At 39.8% G+C, this 14,296-nt stretch overlaps 1 protein-coding gene across 1 annotated transcript; it reads right to left on the bottom strand.

Annotated features, from left to right (window-relative positions):
• Window positions 1–232: 232 nt before the first annotated feature.
• On the bottom strand, window positions 233–7,161 carry LOC123744259 (C-type lectin domain family 4 member M-like). Its single transcript, XM_045723112.1, has 5 exons — window positions 7,138–7,161; window positions 1,428–1,818; window positions 1,083–1,207; window positions 875–984; window positions 233–537 (listed from the first exon to the last, which is right to left on the bottom strand). The coding sequence occupies exons 1-5, from the start codon at window positions 7,159–7,161 to the stop codon at window positions 405–407; spliced, it is 783 nt and encodes a 260-aa protein (XP_045579068.1). The 3' UTR covers window positions 233–404.
• Between the last annotated feature and the right edge of the window lie 7,135 nt (window positions 7,162–14,296).

Raw genomic sequence — 14,296 nt, forward strand, 5'->3', positions numbered from 1 at the left:
GCTGACTTACAAGCCCTTAACAAACAGTGCAGGTCAAGAAGAGTTAAGAAAAATATTTAGCAAGAAGACTAAACTAAAAAGTAATAATAATACAAATTAGCATCAGCTTTATATTGAGTCAGTGAACCTCTACAACTGTGATAATTAAGATTGATTCATTTCCTTTGAATTTGAGTCCTTAGTGGTGAATTTCCACAACAACAGAGAGAAAAGTTATTCTGTTATCAATTCATTGTATTGTTATTGCATATGTTTTGTTATTTTATTACAATGTATTATTACATTTGCATTGTTATATATTGTATGTACTTGACAAGGTAAACAGAATGAGCAGAAAATAGTTTATGATTGAAAGTACTTATCATAATCCTATTTAGCAGTTGAGAGAGTACCGAGGAGGAATCCTATTTCTCACAGATCCATCTGTATTTATAGGAACAGTCATAGTCCCACCATTCTCCTTTGTCTGATGTCCAGGAGTAGAAATACACACAGTTCTCAGCTCTTCCACCATTAGGATCTCCACTGTTCCAATACCTGTAGAAGATACAACACATAGAATCAGGCTGTCCACTGTTCCAATACCTGTAGGAGAAACAACACATAGAATCAGGCTGTCCACTGTTCCAATACCTGTAGGAGAAACAACACATAGAATCAGACTGTCCACTGTTCCAATACCTGTAGAAGAAACAACACATATAATCAGACTGTCCACTGTTCCAACACCTGTAGGAGAAACAACAAATAGAATCAGGCTGTCCACTGTTCCAACACCTGTAGGAGAAACAACACATATAATCAGACTGTCCACTCTGAACCTACTACTCCAGACAGTGATGTCATGGTGACACAGAATTCATGAATGTCTTACTTTGTGGTCAGTGGTGTGTTGTCCACCCATTTCCAGGTCCCCTCAGTAACAGAGTCAGTCAGACCAATCCAGACATAGTTCTTCCGTCCACATAACCAATTGACCAATGTCTGTAGTAGTGGGAGAGAGACAACATTGTTAAAACATACCCATTACTGCTCGCTATCTCTCTCTCTCTCTTTTTTCTCTATACCTCACACACACACACCTGTTGTTCTTGGCTGTTGATGACCACCAGGTGTGCTCCTCTATTTCTGCAGTCCTGTCTGCTCTCCTCCCAGGATTTGGACTCAGTAGAGACGTAGTAACAACTGCTACCAAGCTTCTTCCATCCTTGAGGACACACTAGAAGTTGAACATTTCTTGCTTTAGTCACTTTAATACAACATTGAATTAAGTATCAATCAAACACTCAAGTAAGACATGGCACTAACTAATGGATGGTTTGGAAGCATCATTTTCATTTAATATAAGTTAAATTCCTGTCTGTAAGTGACATGTGAACTGATACAGAGACTGTCAAACAGAACAATCATGAGACAATTTGACTCACCTTTCTCAACTGAAGATTGTTTCAGACGTTCTATCTCTTTCTGTAGCTGGTCTCTCTCTTTGGTCAGGGTGTTGCAACTGGTCTGTAGCTGGTCTCTCTCTTTGGTCAGGGTGTTGTAGCTGGTCTGTAGCTTGTCTTTCTCTTTGGTCAAGGTGTTGTAATTGGTCTGAAGCTGGTCTCTCTCTTTGGTCAGGGTGTTGTAACTGGTCTGTAGCTGGTCTTTCTCTTTGGTCAAGGTGTTGTAACTGGTCTGTAGCTGGTCTCTCTCTTTGGTCAGGGTGTTGTGACTGGTCTGTAGCTGGTCTCTCTCTTTGGTCAGGGTGTTGTAACTGGTCTGAAGCTGGTCTCTCTCTTTGATCAGAGTGTTATTGCTAGTCTGTAGCAGGCCTCTCTTCAGTCAGGTTGTTGCTGCTGGTCTGTAGCTGATCTCTCTCTTTGGTCAGGGTGTTGTTGCTAGTCTGTAGCAGGTCTCTCTCTTCAGTCAGGATGTTGCTGCTGGTCTGTAGCTGGTCTCTCTCTTTAATCAGGGTGTTGTTGCCAGTCTGTAGCTGGTCTCTCTCTACAGTCAGGTTGTTGCCGCTAATCTGTAGCTGTTCCCACTCTTTAGTCAGGGTGTTGGAGCTGGTCAATTGGTTTCTCTCTGTGAAATAATACGATCAACGACAAAGGTAACAGTGGAAATGTTAATCAGATATTACCAGGGTTGGGGTCAATCGCATTTCAATTCCAGTCAATTCAGGAAATACACTGGAATTCCAATTGATTTCCAATTCTTGGAATTGGAATTTGGTTTACTTTCTGATTTGACTGGAATGTAAATGTAATTGAACCCTGGTCATTACACCACTGATGATGAAGAATGTTTGAGTGAGAACATAAACTCACGGTAGAGTAACAGGCCTATGATCCCAGCCAGTAGGAGAACACACAGCAGCCCAAGACACACTGCAGCAGCTCCAGAGTATCTCTTCCACCACTGACAAAACACTGAAACAAATTATTACCACAAGAGCTTGCTATTTTTCAGCTTTTTATTTGTGTCTACATTTGTTTTCAGTTGCTCTTTGAATCAGTGAGGGAAGTACACAAGCTTGTCATGTGACAGAACACCAGAACTAAGTTCCAGTACCTCACATTTTATACTGCTTGACTTCCAGAACCTCTTACAGAATATTGGCTTAAACATATTGCATAGTTCAGGCACCCAAAATGACTGCCGGCACCTATTTCAATCCAAATTAAATTTCATTTGTCATTTGCTTCGTAAACAACAGGTGTATGCTAATAGTAAAATTCTGACTTACGGGTCCTTTTCCAACAATGCCGAGTTGATGATACAACATTTAACCTCTATGGGACCGGCGGGACGAATTCGTCCCACCTACGTAACAGCCAGTTGAATCCTGTGGCACGATTTTCAAAACCTTTGAAATGCTATTACTTCAATTTCTCAAACATATGACTATTTTACAGCTATTTAAAGACAAGACTCTCGTTAATCTAACCACACTGTCCGATTTCAAAAAGGCTTTACAACGAAAGCAAAACATTAGATTATGTCAGCAGAGTACACAGCCAGAAATAATCAGACACCCATTTTTCAAGCTAGCATATAATGTCACAAAAACCCAGAAGACAGCTAAATGCAGCACTAACCTTTGATGATCTTCATCAGATGACACACCTAGGACATTATGTTATACAGAACATGCATTTTTTGTTCAATCAAGTTCATATTTATATCAAAAACCAGCTTTTTACATTAGCATGTTACGTTCAGAAAAAGCAAACTTCCAGGGAATTTACTAAAAATTTACTAAATTACTCACGATAAACGTTCACAAAAAGCATAACAATTATTTTAAGAATTATAGATACATTACTCCTCTATACACTCGATATGTCCGATTTTAAAATAGCTTTTCGGATGAAGCACATTTTGCAATATTCTGAGTAGATAGCCCGGCATCACAGGGCTAGCTATTTAGACACCCGGCAAGTTTAGCCTTCACCAAAATCCCATTTACTATAACAAAAATGGTCTTACCTTTCCTGTTCTTCGTCAGAATGCACTCCCAGGACTGCTACTTCAATAACAAATGTTGGTTTGGTCCAAAATAATCCATCGTTATATCCGAATAGCGGCGTTTTGTTCGTGCGTCCCAGACACTATCCGAAATGGTAAATAACGGTCGTGCGCATGGCGCATTTCGTGACAAAAAAATTCTAAATATTCCCCATTACCGTACTTCGAAGCATGTCAACCACTGTTTAAAATCAATTTTTATGCCATTATTCTCGTAAAAAAGCGATAATATTCTGACCGGGAATCTGCAATTAGCTAAACAGCCGAAGGAAAATACTGCACGGGGTCGAATCGGGCACGCGCCTAATTCCATTGTCCTCTGATGGGCCACTTTGAAAAGGCGATAATGTGTTTCAGCCTGAGGCTGCCTTGTCATCGTTCAGGTTTTTCCTGGGCTCTGAGAGCCTATTGGAGCCCTAGGGAAATGTCACGTTACAGCTAAGATCCTGACTCTTCAATACACAGAAGCAAGAACAACAACACCTTGTCAGACAGGCCACTTCCTGCATGAAACCTTCTCAGGTTTTTGCCTGCCATATGAGTTCTGTTATACTCACAGACACCATTCAAACAGTTTTAGAAACTTTAGGGTGTTTTCTATCCAAAGTCAATAATTATATGCATATTCTAGTTACTGGGCAGGAGTCGTAACCAGATTAAATCGGGTACGTTTTTTATCCGGATGTGAAAATACTGCCCCCTAGCCCAAAGAAGTTAAAATAGTGACACAAAGAATAAATACACAGTGAATAATGATGAAGAATAACAAGTCTAAATAACATGGCTACAGTGCATTTGGAAAGTATTTCGACCCTTGACTTTTTCCACATTTTGTTACGTTACAGCCTTATTCTAAAACGGATTAAATTGTTTTTTTCCCTCATCCCCAAAAAAAATCTAACTTAGTTGCCAGAAAGGAAGGACATTTCTCAAGGATTTCACTTTGAGGCAAATGGTGACTTTAAACAGTTACAGAGTTAAATGGCTGTGATAGGAGAAAACTGAGGATTGATCCACATTGTAGGTACTTCACATTGCTAACCTAATTGACAGAGTGAAAAGGAAGCTTGTACAGAATATAAATATTACATAACATGCACCCTGTTTGCAACAAGGCACTAAAGTAATACTGCAAAAGCATGTGGCAAAAGCAGTTCACTTTTTGTATTGAATACAAAGTGTTATACTTGGGGCAAATCCAATACAACACATTACCGAGTACCACTCTCCATACTGTCAATCAGAGTGGTGGCTGCATCATGTTATGGGTATGCTTGTAATCGTTAAGGACTGGGGGAGTTTTCAGGATAAAAAATTAAACAGAATGGAGCAAAGCAAAGGCAAAATCCTAGAGGAAAACCTGGTTCAGTCTGCTTTACACCAGACACTTGGAGAAAAATTCAACTTTCAACAGGACAATAACTTAAAACACAAGGCCAAATCTATACTGGAGTTTGCAGAGTTACAGTTTTGACTTAAATCTGCATGAAAATCTATGGTAAGACTTGAAAATTGTTGTCTAGCAATGATCAACAACCAATTTGACCAAGCTAGAAGAATATTTTTTAAGAATAATGGGCAAATATTATACAATCCAGGTCTACAAAGCTCTTAGAAACTTACCCAGAGACTCACAGCTGTAATCGCTGCCAAAGGTGATTCTAACATGTACTGTCTTGGGTGTGTGAATATTTATGTAAATGAGAAATGTCAGTATTTATTTGTGTGTGTGTGGGCATATCAAATCAAATTTTATTAGTCACATGCGCCCAATACAACAGGTGTAGACTTTACAGTGAAATGCTTACTTACGAGCCCCTAACTAACAATGCAGTTAAAACATTTCAACAATAAAAATACGGATAAGAATAAGAAATAAAAAGGAACAAGTAATTAAAGAGCAGCAGTAAAATAACAATAGTGAGACTATATACAGGGGGTGCCAGTACAGAGTCAATGTGTGGGGGCACCCGGTTAGTTGAGGTAATATGTACATGTAGGTAGAGTTATTAAATTGACTATGCATAGATGATGACAACAGAGAGTAGCAGCGGTATAAAAGAGGGGAGCGAGGTGGGGGCAATGCAAATAGTCTGGGTAGCCATTTGATTAGGTGTTCAGGAGTCTTATGGTTTGGGGGTAGAAGCTGTTTAGAAGCCTCTTGGACCTAGACTTGGCACTCCGGTACCCTTTGCCGTGCGTAAGCAGAGAGAACAGTCTATGACTGGGGTGGCTGGAGTCTTTGACAATTTTTAGGGCCTTCCTCTGACACCGCCTGGTTTAGAGGTCCAGGCAGTGATGCAATCAGTCAGGATGATATTGATGGTGCAGCTGTGGACTCTTTTGAGGATCTGAGGACCCATGCCAAATCTTTTCAGTCTCCTGAGGAGGAATAGATTTTGTCGTGCCCTCTTCAAGACTGTCTTGTTGTGCTTGGACCATGTTAGTTTGTTGGTGATGTGGACACAAAGGAACTTGAAGCTCTCAACCTGCTCCACTGCAGCCCTGTCAATGAGAATGGAGGCGTGCTCGGTCCTCTTTTTCCTGTAGTCCAAAATCATATTGTGTGTGTGTGTGTGTGTGTGTGTGTGTGTGTGTGTGTGTGTGTGTGTGTGTGTGTGTGTGTGTGTGTGTGTGTGTGTGTGTGTGTGTGTGTGTGTGTGTGTGTTGTAGAGTCCAGTGTGTGTGTGTGTTTGTAGAGTCCAGTGTGTGTGTGTTTGTAGAGTCCAGTGTGTGTGCATAGAGTCAGTGTAGAAAAGGTGCAAAAAGGTTTGTGCTTGTTGGTGTGTGTGTTGTCATGGAAATTCCAACCAATCAAGGAGAGACTTTGTTATTTCTTCAAACAATCAATCTTTATTGATAATAATTGCAATAATGGAGCTGGTCGACTGTGAGGTGGAAGGTCAAATGACGCAAGAAGTTGAGGAACCTCATATAGTCAGGCTGTCTCATACAGAAAACAGGTGATCTTGGCATGTGTACGTGTTGGGAGAAACAGGACTAAACTGTTGTAAATGGTATACAATTGGGTCCGTCTCGTCTCCTGTAGCAACTGCCGGTTCTTCTAATCCTATAGTGACAACTAAAACAATCAGAGCAACAGGAAACAGGAAATCACTCTAGACATAGTTAGCCAGCAAGACGGTTTCACACCCATTAACCTAAACAAACCACAAGCATTAATTTTTCTCCCAGCAACAGGCTTAAACCAGGACAACAGCTTTATCAGACTGGTGTGGGGGAAACAACACTTTGATCTGCTTTTGTTTGATTAAAGTTAATTCTCTTCTGACTAACAGGAAACCATAGGTCGCGCCATTCAGCTCTTGGTTGTGCGCCCAGAACGAACAATGGAGGGTGGGGTCTAATTCCCTAGTTAGGTTCCTACACTGCACACACATTTCTATCTTACATGATCTAGTTTCTCTAATAATAATAACTAAGCAACTCAGCTTAAGGAAAGATTTTTGAGCATACAAGAATCAGTAAGGTTTACCAGAAAAATTGCCCTTACTGTGTGTGTGTGTGTGTGTGTGTGTGTGTGTGTGTGTGTGTGTGTGTGTGTGTGTGTGTGTGTGTGTGTGTGTGTGTGTGTGCTAGCACTATAACAGCATAAAATGTTACCTGAATGTTGATCACCAACTCCATCCTTCTTGCAGGGCATGATGGGTCTTTTGTGGTTGTAAATATGATCATCAATATCAATGGTCTTTATTTCATTGGGTTCTTCGTCTTCAAATCCATTTGTGTATTCATAGATTCCCTTTGACATCTTTATACGCTTGTGCTCAAATGCAGTAACAGTAGACTGTTGTAACTTCTGTTCATCTAACTTCTACTGCTGTAACTTCTACTGCTGTAACTTCTACTGTGTCTTCTCTGTAACTTCTACGCTGTAACTTCACTGCTGTAACTTCTACTGTTGTAACTTCTACTGCTGTAACTTCTACTGCTGTAACTTCTACTGTTGTAACTTCTAGTACTGTAACTTCTACTACTGTAACTTCTACTGTTGTAACTTCTACTGCTGTAACTTCTACTGCTGTATCTTCTACTGCTGTAATTTCTACTGCTGTAACTTCTACTGTTGTAAGGTCTGCTGTTATCTCAGTTGTAGGTTTGTGTCTGTTCTCTGCACAGCTGGAGCCTCTGTGTGACTCAGTCTAATGTAAGAGACAGTTTTAACTGTCAACCTCATTAAAGGGGAAACTGTCTAACCAATAGTATGACACTAACCACCACCATGTGACTCCAGACTTATTTTCTGAAAACCATGTTTGTTTACCACAGTGAAGATTAGTTTATATATTTAGTTTATATTAGTTTAGTTCACCACAGTGTAGATTAGTTTGTATATTTAGTTTATATTAGTTTAGTTTACCACAGTGTAGATTAGTTTGTATATTTAGTTTATATTAGTTTAGTTCACCACAGTGTAGATTAGTTTGTATATTTAGTTTATATTAGTTTAGTTTACCACAGTGTAGATTAGTTTGTATATTTAGTTTATATTAGTTTAGTTCACCACAGTGTAGATTAGTTTGTATATTTAGTTTATATTAGTTTAGTTTACCACAGTGTAGATTAGTTTGTATATTTAGTTTATATTAGTTTAGTTTACCACAGTGTAGATTAGTTTGTATATTTAGTTTATATTAGTTTAGTTCACCACAGTGTAGATTAGTTTGTATATTTAGTTTATATTAGTTTAGTTTACCACAGTGTAGATTAGTTTGTATATTTAGTTTATATTAGTTTAGCTCACCACAGTGTAGATTAGTTTGTATATTTAGTTTATATTAGTTTAGTTCACCACAGTGTAGATTAGTTTGTATATTTAGTTTATATTAGTTTAGTTTACCACAGTGTATATACATTTTGATGTATATACATTTGATTAAGCATTGAATATTTTACATGGAGTAAAATGGGACCCTGTGAATTCACACACACATCACAGAGCATGACTGTAGTTCTGAGAGGTTACGTATCACTACACAGTGGATTCTACTAATCACAGCTTGAAGATGAAGAGTTAATTATTATCTTTGTAGTGTTGTGGCAAGAACTAAAACATGCACCTCTTGGGGTTCCCAGGACTGAGTCTTGCCCTCTGTGGTCGTCCATCAATGGCCAGTTTAATACACTATGCTGTGTCCTGTGTGACATGGACACCAGAGAGAATAGTTATTCAAAGATGTCTCTGTCTTTCTCAGAGAGGGCGTGAAGTCTACATTTACTGTATCCTGTGTGACATTGACACCAGAGTCAAGAGTTATTCAGAGACATTTATACACACTTCTTCTTTCTTCTTCTTCTGATCAATTGCATAAGACCTGGCTCAGATTAGAGTACTACACTTCTCAAGGGGTGTGTCTGAGGAGTCCTGTGGGTAATTCCTCCCTTCCTTCACCAGTAATAAGGGGTGTGTCTGAGGAGTCCTGTGTGTAATTCCCTACCTTCCTTCACCAGTAATAAGGGGCGTGTCTGAGGAGTCCTGTGTGTAATTCCTCCCTTCCTTCACATACATGAAGTGAACATTTCAGCATTGGCCGTATGGTTAGTGAGGAAGTCTATATTGCAAATGTACGGTCCCTTACTAGATGTCCGCGAACGTTTGTATTCATCATAAGGGGAGGTTTCTGAGTCAAAGGTGAACAAGGTGATTAGCTCACTAAAGAACTCTAAATCCAAAGATGTGTTTGGGCTGGACTCTACCTTTCTTAAAAACTACAAAAGAGTCACTCATTGGCCCCATTACTAAGGTCACCAACACATCTATTGGTCTGGGGGTGTTTCCAAGGGTATGGAAGTCAGCCATAATAACGGCCATCTTTAAATCGGGCGACCCTGCTGACGTGAGTAACTACAGGCCCATTAGTATACTACCTGTGGTGTCGAAGGTTGTTGAAAAGTGTGTAGCAGAAAAACTGATTTCCCACCTCAACAACAGCCCCTTCACATTACACTCCATGCAGTTTGGCTTCAGAGCGAAACACTCCACAGAAACGGCCAACTGCTTTCTTCTGAAAAATGTGAAGTCCAAGATGGACAAAGGGGGCGTTGTTGGGGCTGTGTTTCTGGACCTAAGGAAGGCTTTCGATACTGTTAACCATGAGATTCTCATCACAAAATTGTCCAAGTTCAACTTTCCCCCGATGCCTTGAGATGGATGAAATCATACCTTGAAGGCAGAACTCAGTGTGTCAGAGTGAGCAAATGAGCTGTCGCCCACTCTTAGCTATGATGTGGGTGTGCCCCAAGGGTCAATACTGGAGCCCCTCCTGTTCAGCCTGTACATTAATGATCTGCCTTCCGTCTGCACTGGGTCTGAAGTTCAAATGTATGCAGATGATACAGTGATATATGTGCATGCAAAGAGCAAACAACAAGCTGCACAAGAACTCACTACTGTAATGGTCCAGGTTACAAAGTGGCTCAGTGACTCGTGTTTGCATCTCAATGTGAAAAAAACAGTTTGCATGTTCTTCACAAAGAGGGCAACAGATGCTACTGAGCCAGATGTCTATGTGTCAGGGGAGAAGCTCCAGGTGGTATCTGATTTTAAGTACCTTGGAATCATACTTGATTCCAACCTCTCTTTTAAAAAGCATGTGAAAAAGGTAATTCAAATAATTAAATTCAACCTAGCTAATTTCCGATTTATACGAAATTGTTTGACCACAGAGGTAGCAAAACTGTATTTCAAATCGATGATACTCCCCCACTTAACCTGTTAGGGCTAGGGGGCAGCATTTGCACGTCTGGATAAAAAAAATGTACCCGATTTAATCTGGTTACTAATCCTACCCAGTAACTAGAATATGCATATACTTATTATATATGGATAGAAAACACTCTAAAGTTTCTAAAACTGTTTGAATGGTGTCTGTGAGTATAACAGAACTCATTTGGCAGGCAAAACCCTGAGACATTTTCTGACAGGAAGTGGATACCTGATGTGTTGTATTACCTTTAAACCTATCCCATTGAAAAACGCAGGGGCTGAGGAATATTTGGCACTTCCTATTGCTTCCACTAGATGTCACCAGCCTTTACAAAGTGTTTCGAGTCTTCTGGAGGGAGATCTGACCGAACAAGAGCCATGGAACGATGATGTCCCAATAGACACCTGGCGCCGAAGTTCATGTTGGGTACCCTCGTTCCAATACGTTATAAAAGAGTATGCATTCGTCCACCTTGAATATTATTCATGTTCTGGTTAAAAAAGGCCCTAATGATTTATGCTATACAACGTTTGACATGTTTGAACGAACGTAAATATATTTTTTCCCCTCGTTCATGACGAGAAGTCCGGCTGGCTTAGATCATGTGCTAACAAGACGGAGATTTTTGGACATAAATGATGAGCTTTTTTGAACAAAACTACATTCGTTATGGACCTGTGATACCTGGAAGTGACATCTGATGAAGAGAATCAAAGGTAATGGATTATTTACATAGTATTTTCGATTTTAGATCTTCCCAACATGACGTCTAGTCTGTATCGCAACGCGTATTTTTCTGGGGCGCAGTGCTCAGATTATTGCAAAGTGTGATTTCCAGTAAGGTTATTTTTAAATCTGGCAAGTTGATTGCGTTCAAGAGATGTAAATCTATAATTCTTTAAATGACAATATAATATTTTACCAATGTTTTCTAATTTTAATTATTTAATTTGTGACGCTGACTTGACTGCCGGTTATTGGAGGGAAACGATTTCCTCAACATCAATGCCATAGTAAAACGCTGTTTTTGGATATAAATATGAACTTGATAGAACTAAAAATGCATGCATTGTCTAACATAATGTCCTAGAAGTGTCATCTGATGGAGATTGTAAAAGGTTAGTGCATCATTTTAGCTGGTTTTATGGTTTTGGTTACCCTGTCTTCGAATTGACAAACATTACACACAACTCTTGTAAATGTACTGTCCTAACATACTCTAAATTTATGCTTTCGCCGTAAAACCTTTTGAAATCGTAAAACGTGGTTAGATTAAGGAGATGTTTATCTTTCAAAGGGTGTAAAATAGTTGTATGTTTGAAAAATTTGAATTTTGACATTTATTTGGATTCAAATTTGCCGCTCTTGAAATGCACCTGCTGTTGATGGAGTGCACCACGGGTGGCACGCTAGCGTCCCACCTAGCCCATAGAGGTTAACATACTGTTTGACTAGTTGGACCCAAGCTTGCTATACAACATTAAAACCTATTCAGTCTGTCTACAAACAGGCTCTCAAAGTGCTCGATAGGAAGCCCAATAGCCATCATCACTGTTACATCCTCAGAAAGCATGAGCTCCTGAGTTGGGAAAATCTTGTGCAATACACCGACACATGTCTTGTATTCAAGATCCTAAATGGCCTAGCTCCCCCTCCACTCAGTATTTTTGTAAAACAGAAAACCCAAACATATGGCAGCAGATCCACAAGGTCTGCCATGAGAGAGTGACTGTATAGTTCCCTTAACCTCTATGGGCTAGTCCCACCCTTTTCTTCTAAATGGAAAAGACTTCAAGACGAAACTTGGTGAGCATTGGTTTGGCATAATGGGCAGTTGGCCCCGAACAAGATGGAGTCGAGGCCTCAACGCTTTTTGAGTTAAGGTTTCTGGGATTAAAAGTCAAAAATTAAAATAGAGTGCTAATTTGACCACTTCACGTCAAAGTACATTTATTTATTTATTTTTAAATTTTACCAGGTAAGTTGACTGAGAACACATTCTCATTTGCAGCAACGACCTGGGGAATAGTTACAGGGGAGAGGAGGGGGATGAATGAGCCAGTTAGAAACTGGGGGTTGATTAGGTGACCATGATGGTTTTGAAGGCCAGTTTGGGAGTTTAACCAGGACACCAGGGTTAACACCCCTACTCTACGATAAGTGACATGGGATATTTAATGACCTCAGAGAGTCAGGACACCCGTTTAACATCCCATCCAATAGACATCACCCTACACAGGACAATGTCCCCAATGACTGCCCTGGGGATTGGGATATTTGATTTTAGACCAGAGGAAAGAGTGCCTCCTACTGGCCTCCAACACCACTTCCAGCAGCATCTGGTCTCCCATCCAGGACCAACCCTGCTTAGCTTCAGAAGCAAGCCAGTAGTGGGATGCAGGGTGGTATGCTGCTGAACCTACGGTGTCAGGAAAAAAGGAACCAGACATTTATCTATCGTCATTTAAGAGAAATTGTGCAATGTCAAATTGGTGATATTCAAAAAATTAGTTTTCTTTTCAAAAGAGTTACAGATCCAGTTGCAGCGTGTTCAGATGAATCTGTTAAGGCGGGTTTCGAGCTCTGTGAGATTTCTGTGATTTTCTGTGATTTTCTGAAACAACACACACTCGTTCAACCCTGTGTAAATAAGTCAGTTCTTAACGTAAAGACTTAAAACTCAATACTCCATAAGAACCTAACCCAGGGAGGATATGTGTTCACTTTCAGCTTCCTGTGTCAACCAGAAGTGCCTTACAATGGTGTCACAGTAGCTGTTTCGAAGGGTTAAAAAGGTCAGATCTTTCCACAACTTCATATGTGTATTAGGCAACCCTCATGAACTGTAAATCAGTCATTTCTCCAAACAGATGTCACAGAAAAGCTCACACACACACACACACACACACATGCACACACACACACACACACACACACACACACACACACACACACACACACACACACACACACACACACACACACACAGCGAGGATGGAGTGACGGAGTGCGGTGCTTAACCTGTTGGGCTCAGGCACAGAATGGGCCTGGACAAAAGATTTAATCAAGCAGAACCCATCCAGAATTTTAGAATGCAGACATACTTATTATATAGATAGAAATAATTTTAAAGTTTCCAAAACTGTTTGGTCGGTGTGTCTGTGAGTATAATAGAACTCATTTGGCAGGCAAAACCCTGAGATATTTGACAGGAAGGGATACCATGTGTTGTATTGACTTTAAACCTCTCCCATTGAAAACAGAAGTAGAATATTTTATAACTTCTTATTGCTTCCAATTTGGTGGATGTCACCAGCCTACAGCGCTCATCTCTGGAGGAGATCTGACCATCAAGAGCCAATGCGGAACGGTGATGTCCCAATAGACACCTGGCTGCGGGACTTCATGTTGTACCCTCGTTCCAATACGTTATAAAGGTATGCATTCGTCCACCTTGAATATTATTCATGTTCTGGTTAAAAACCTAATGATTTACTGCTATACACCGTTTGGACATGTTTGAACGAACGTAAATGATATTTTCCTCGTTCACGACCCGAAGTCCGCTACTTAGATCATGTGCTAACGAGACGGAGATTTTCATACAATGATGAGCTTTTTTTGAACAAAACTACATTCGATTATGGACCATGTGATACCTGGAAGTGACATCTGATGAAGAGAATCAAAGGTAGTTGGATTATTTACATAGTATTTTCGATTTTAGATCTTCCCAACATGACGTCTAATCTGTAACGAACGCTATTTTTCTAAACGCAGTGCTCAGATTATTGCAAAGTGCGATTTCCAGTAAGGTTATTTTTAAATCTGGCAAGTTGATTGCGTTCAAAAGATGTAAATCTATAATTCTTTAAATGACAATATAATATTTTACCAATGTTTTCTAATTTTAATTATTTAATTTGTGACGCTGACTTAACTGCCGGTTATTGGAGGAAACGATTTCCCACTCAACATCAATGCCATAGTAAAACGCTGTTTTAAAGTATAAATATGAACTTGATAGAACTAAAAATGCGGCCATTGTCTAACTG

Source organism: Salmo salar, chromosome ssa08, assembly GCF_905237065.1.
Source record: "Salmo salar chromosome ssa08, Ssal_v3.1, whole genome shotgun sequence".
NCBI classification, from domain to species: Eukaryota; Metazoa; Chordata; class Actinopteri; order Salmoniformes; family Salmonidae; genus Salmo; species Salmo salar.

Coding starts and splice junctions, on each gene's coding strand:
- LOC123744259 (XM_045723112.1), bottom strand. CDS start 7,161: ATGGAGTTGGTGATCAACATTCAG. Junction 1,819..7,137: donor AGTTGGTGATCAACATTCAG/GTAACATTTTAT, acceptor ACCTGACTGAAG/AGAGGCCTGCTACAGACTAG. Junction 985..1,082: donor TCAACAGCCAAGAACAACAG/GTGTGTGTGTGT, acceptor CCACTACTACAG/ACATTGGTCAATTGGTTATG.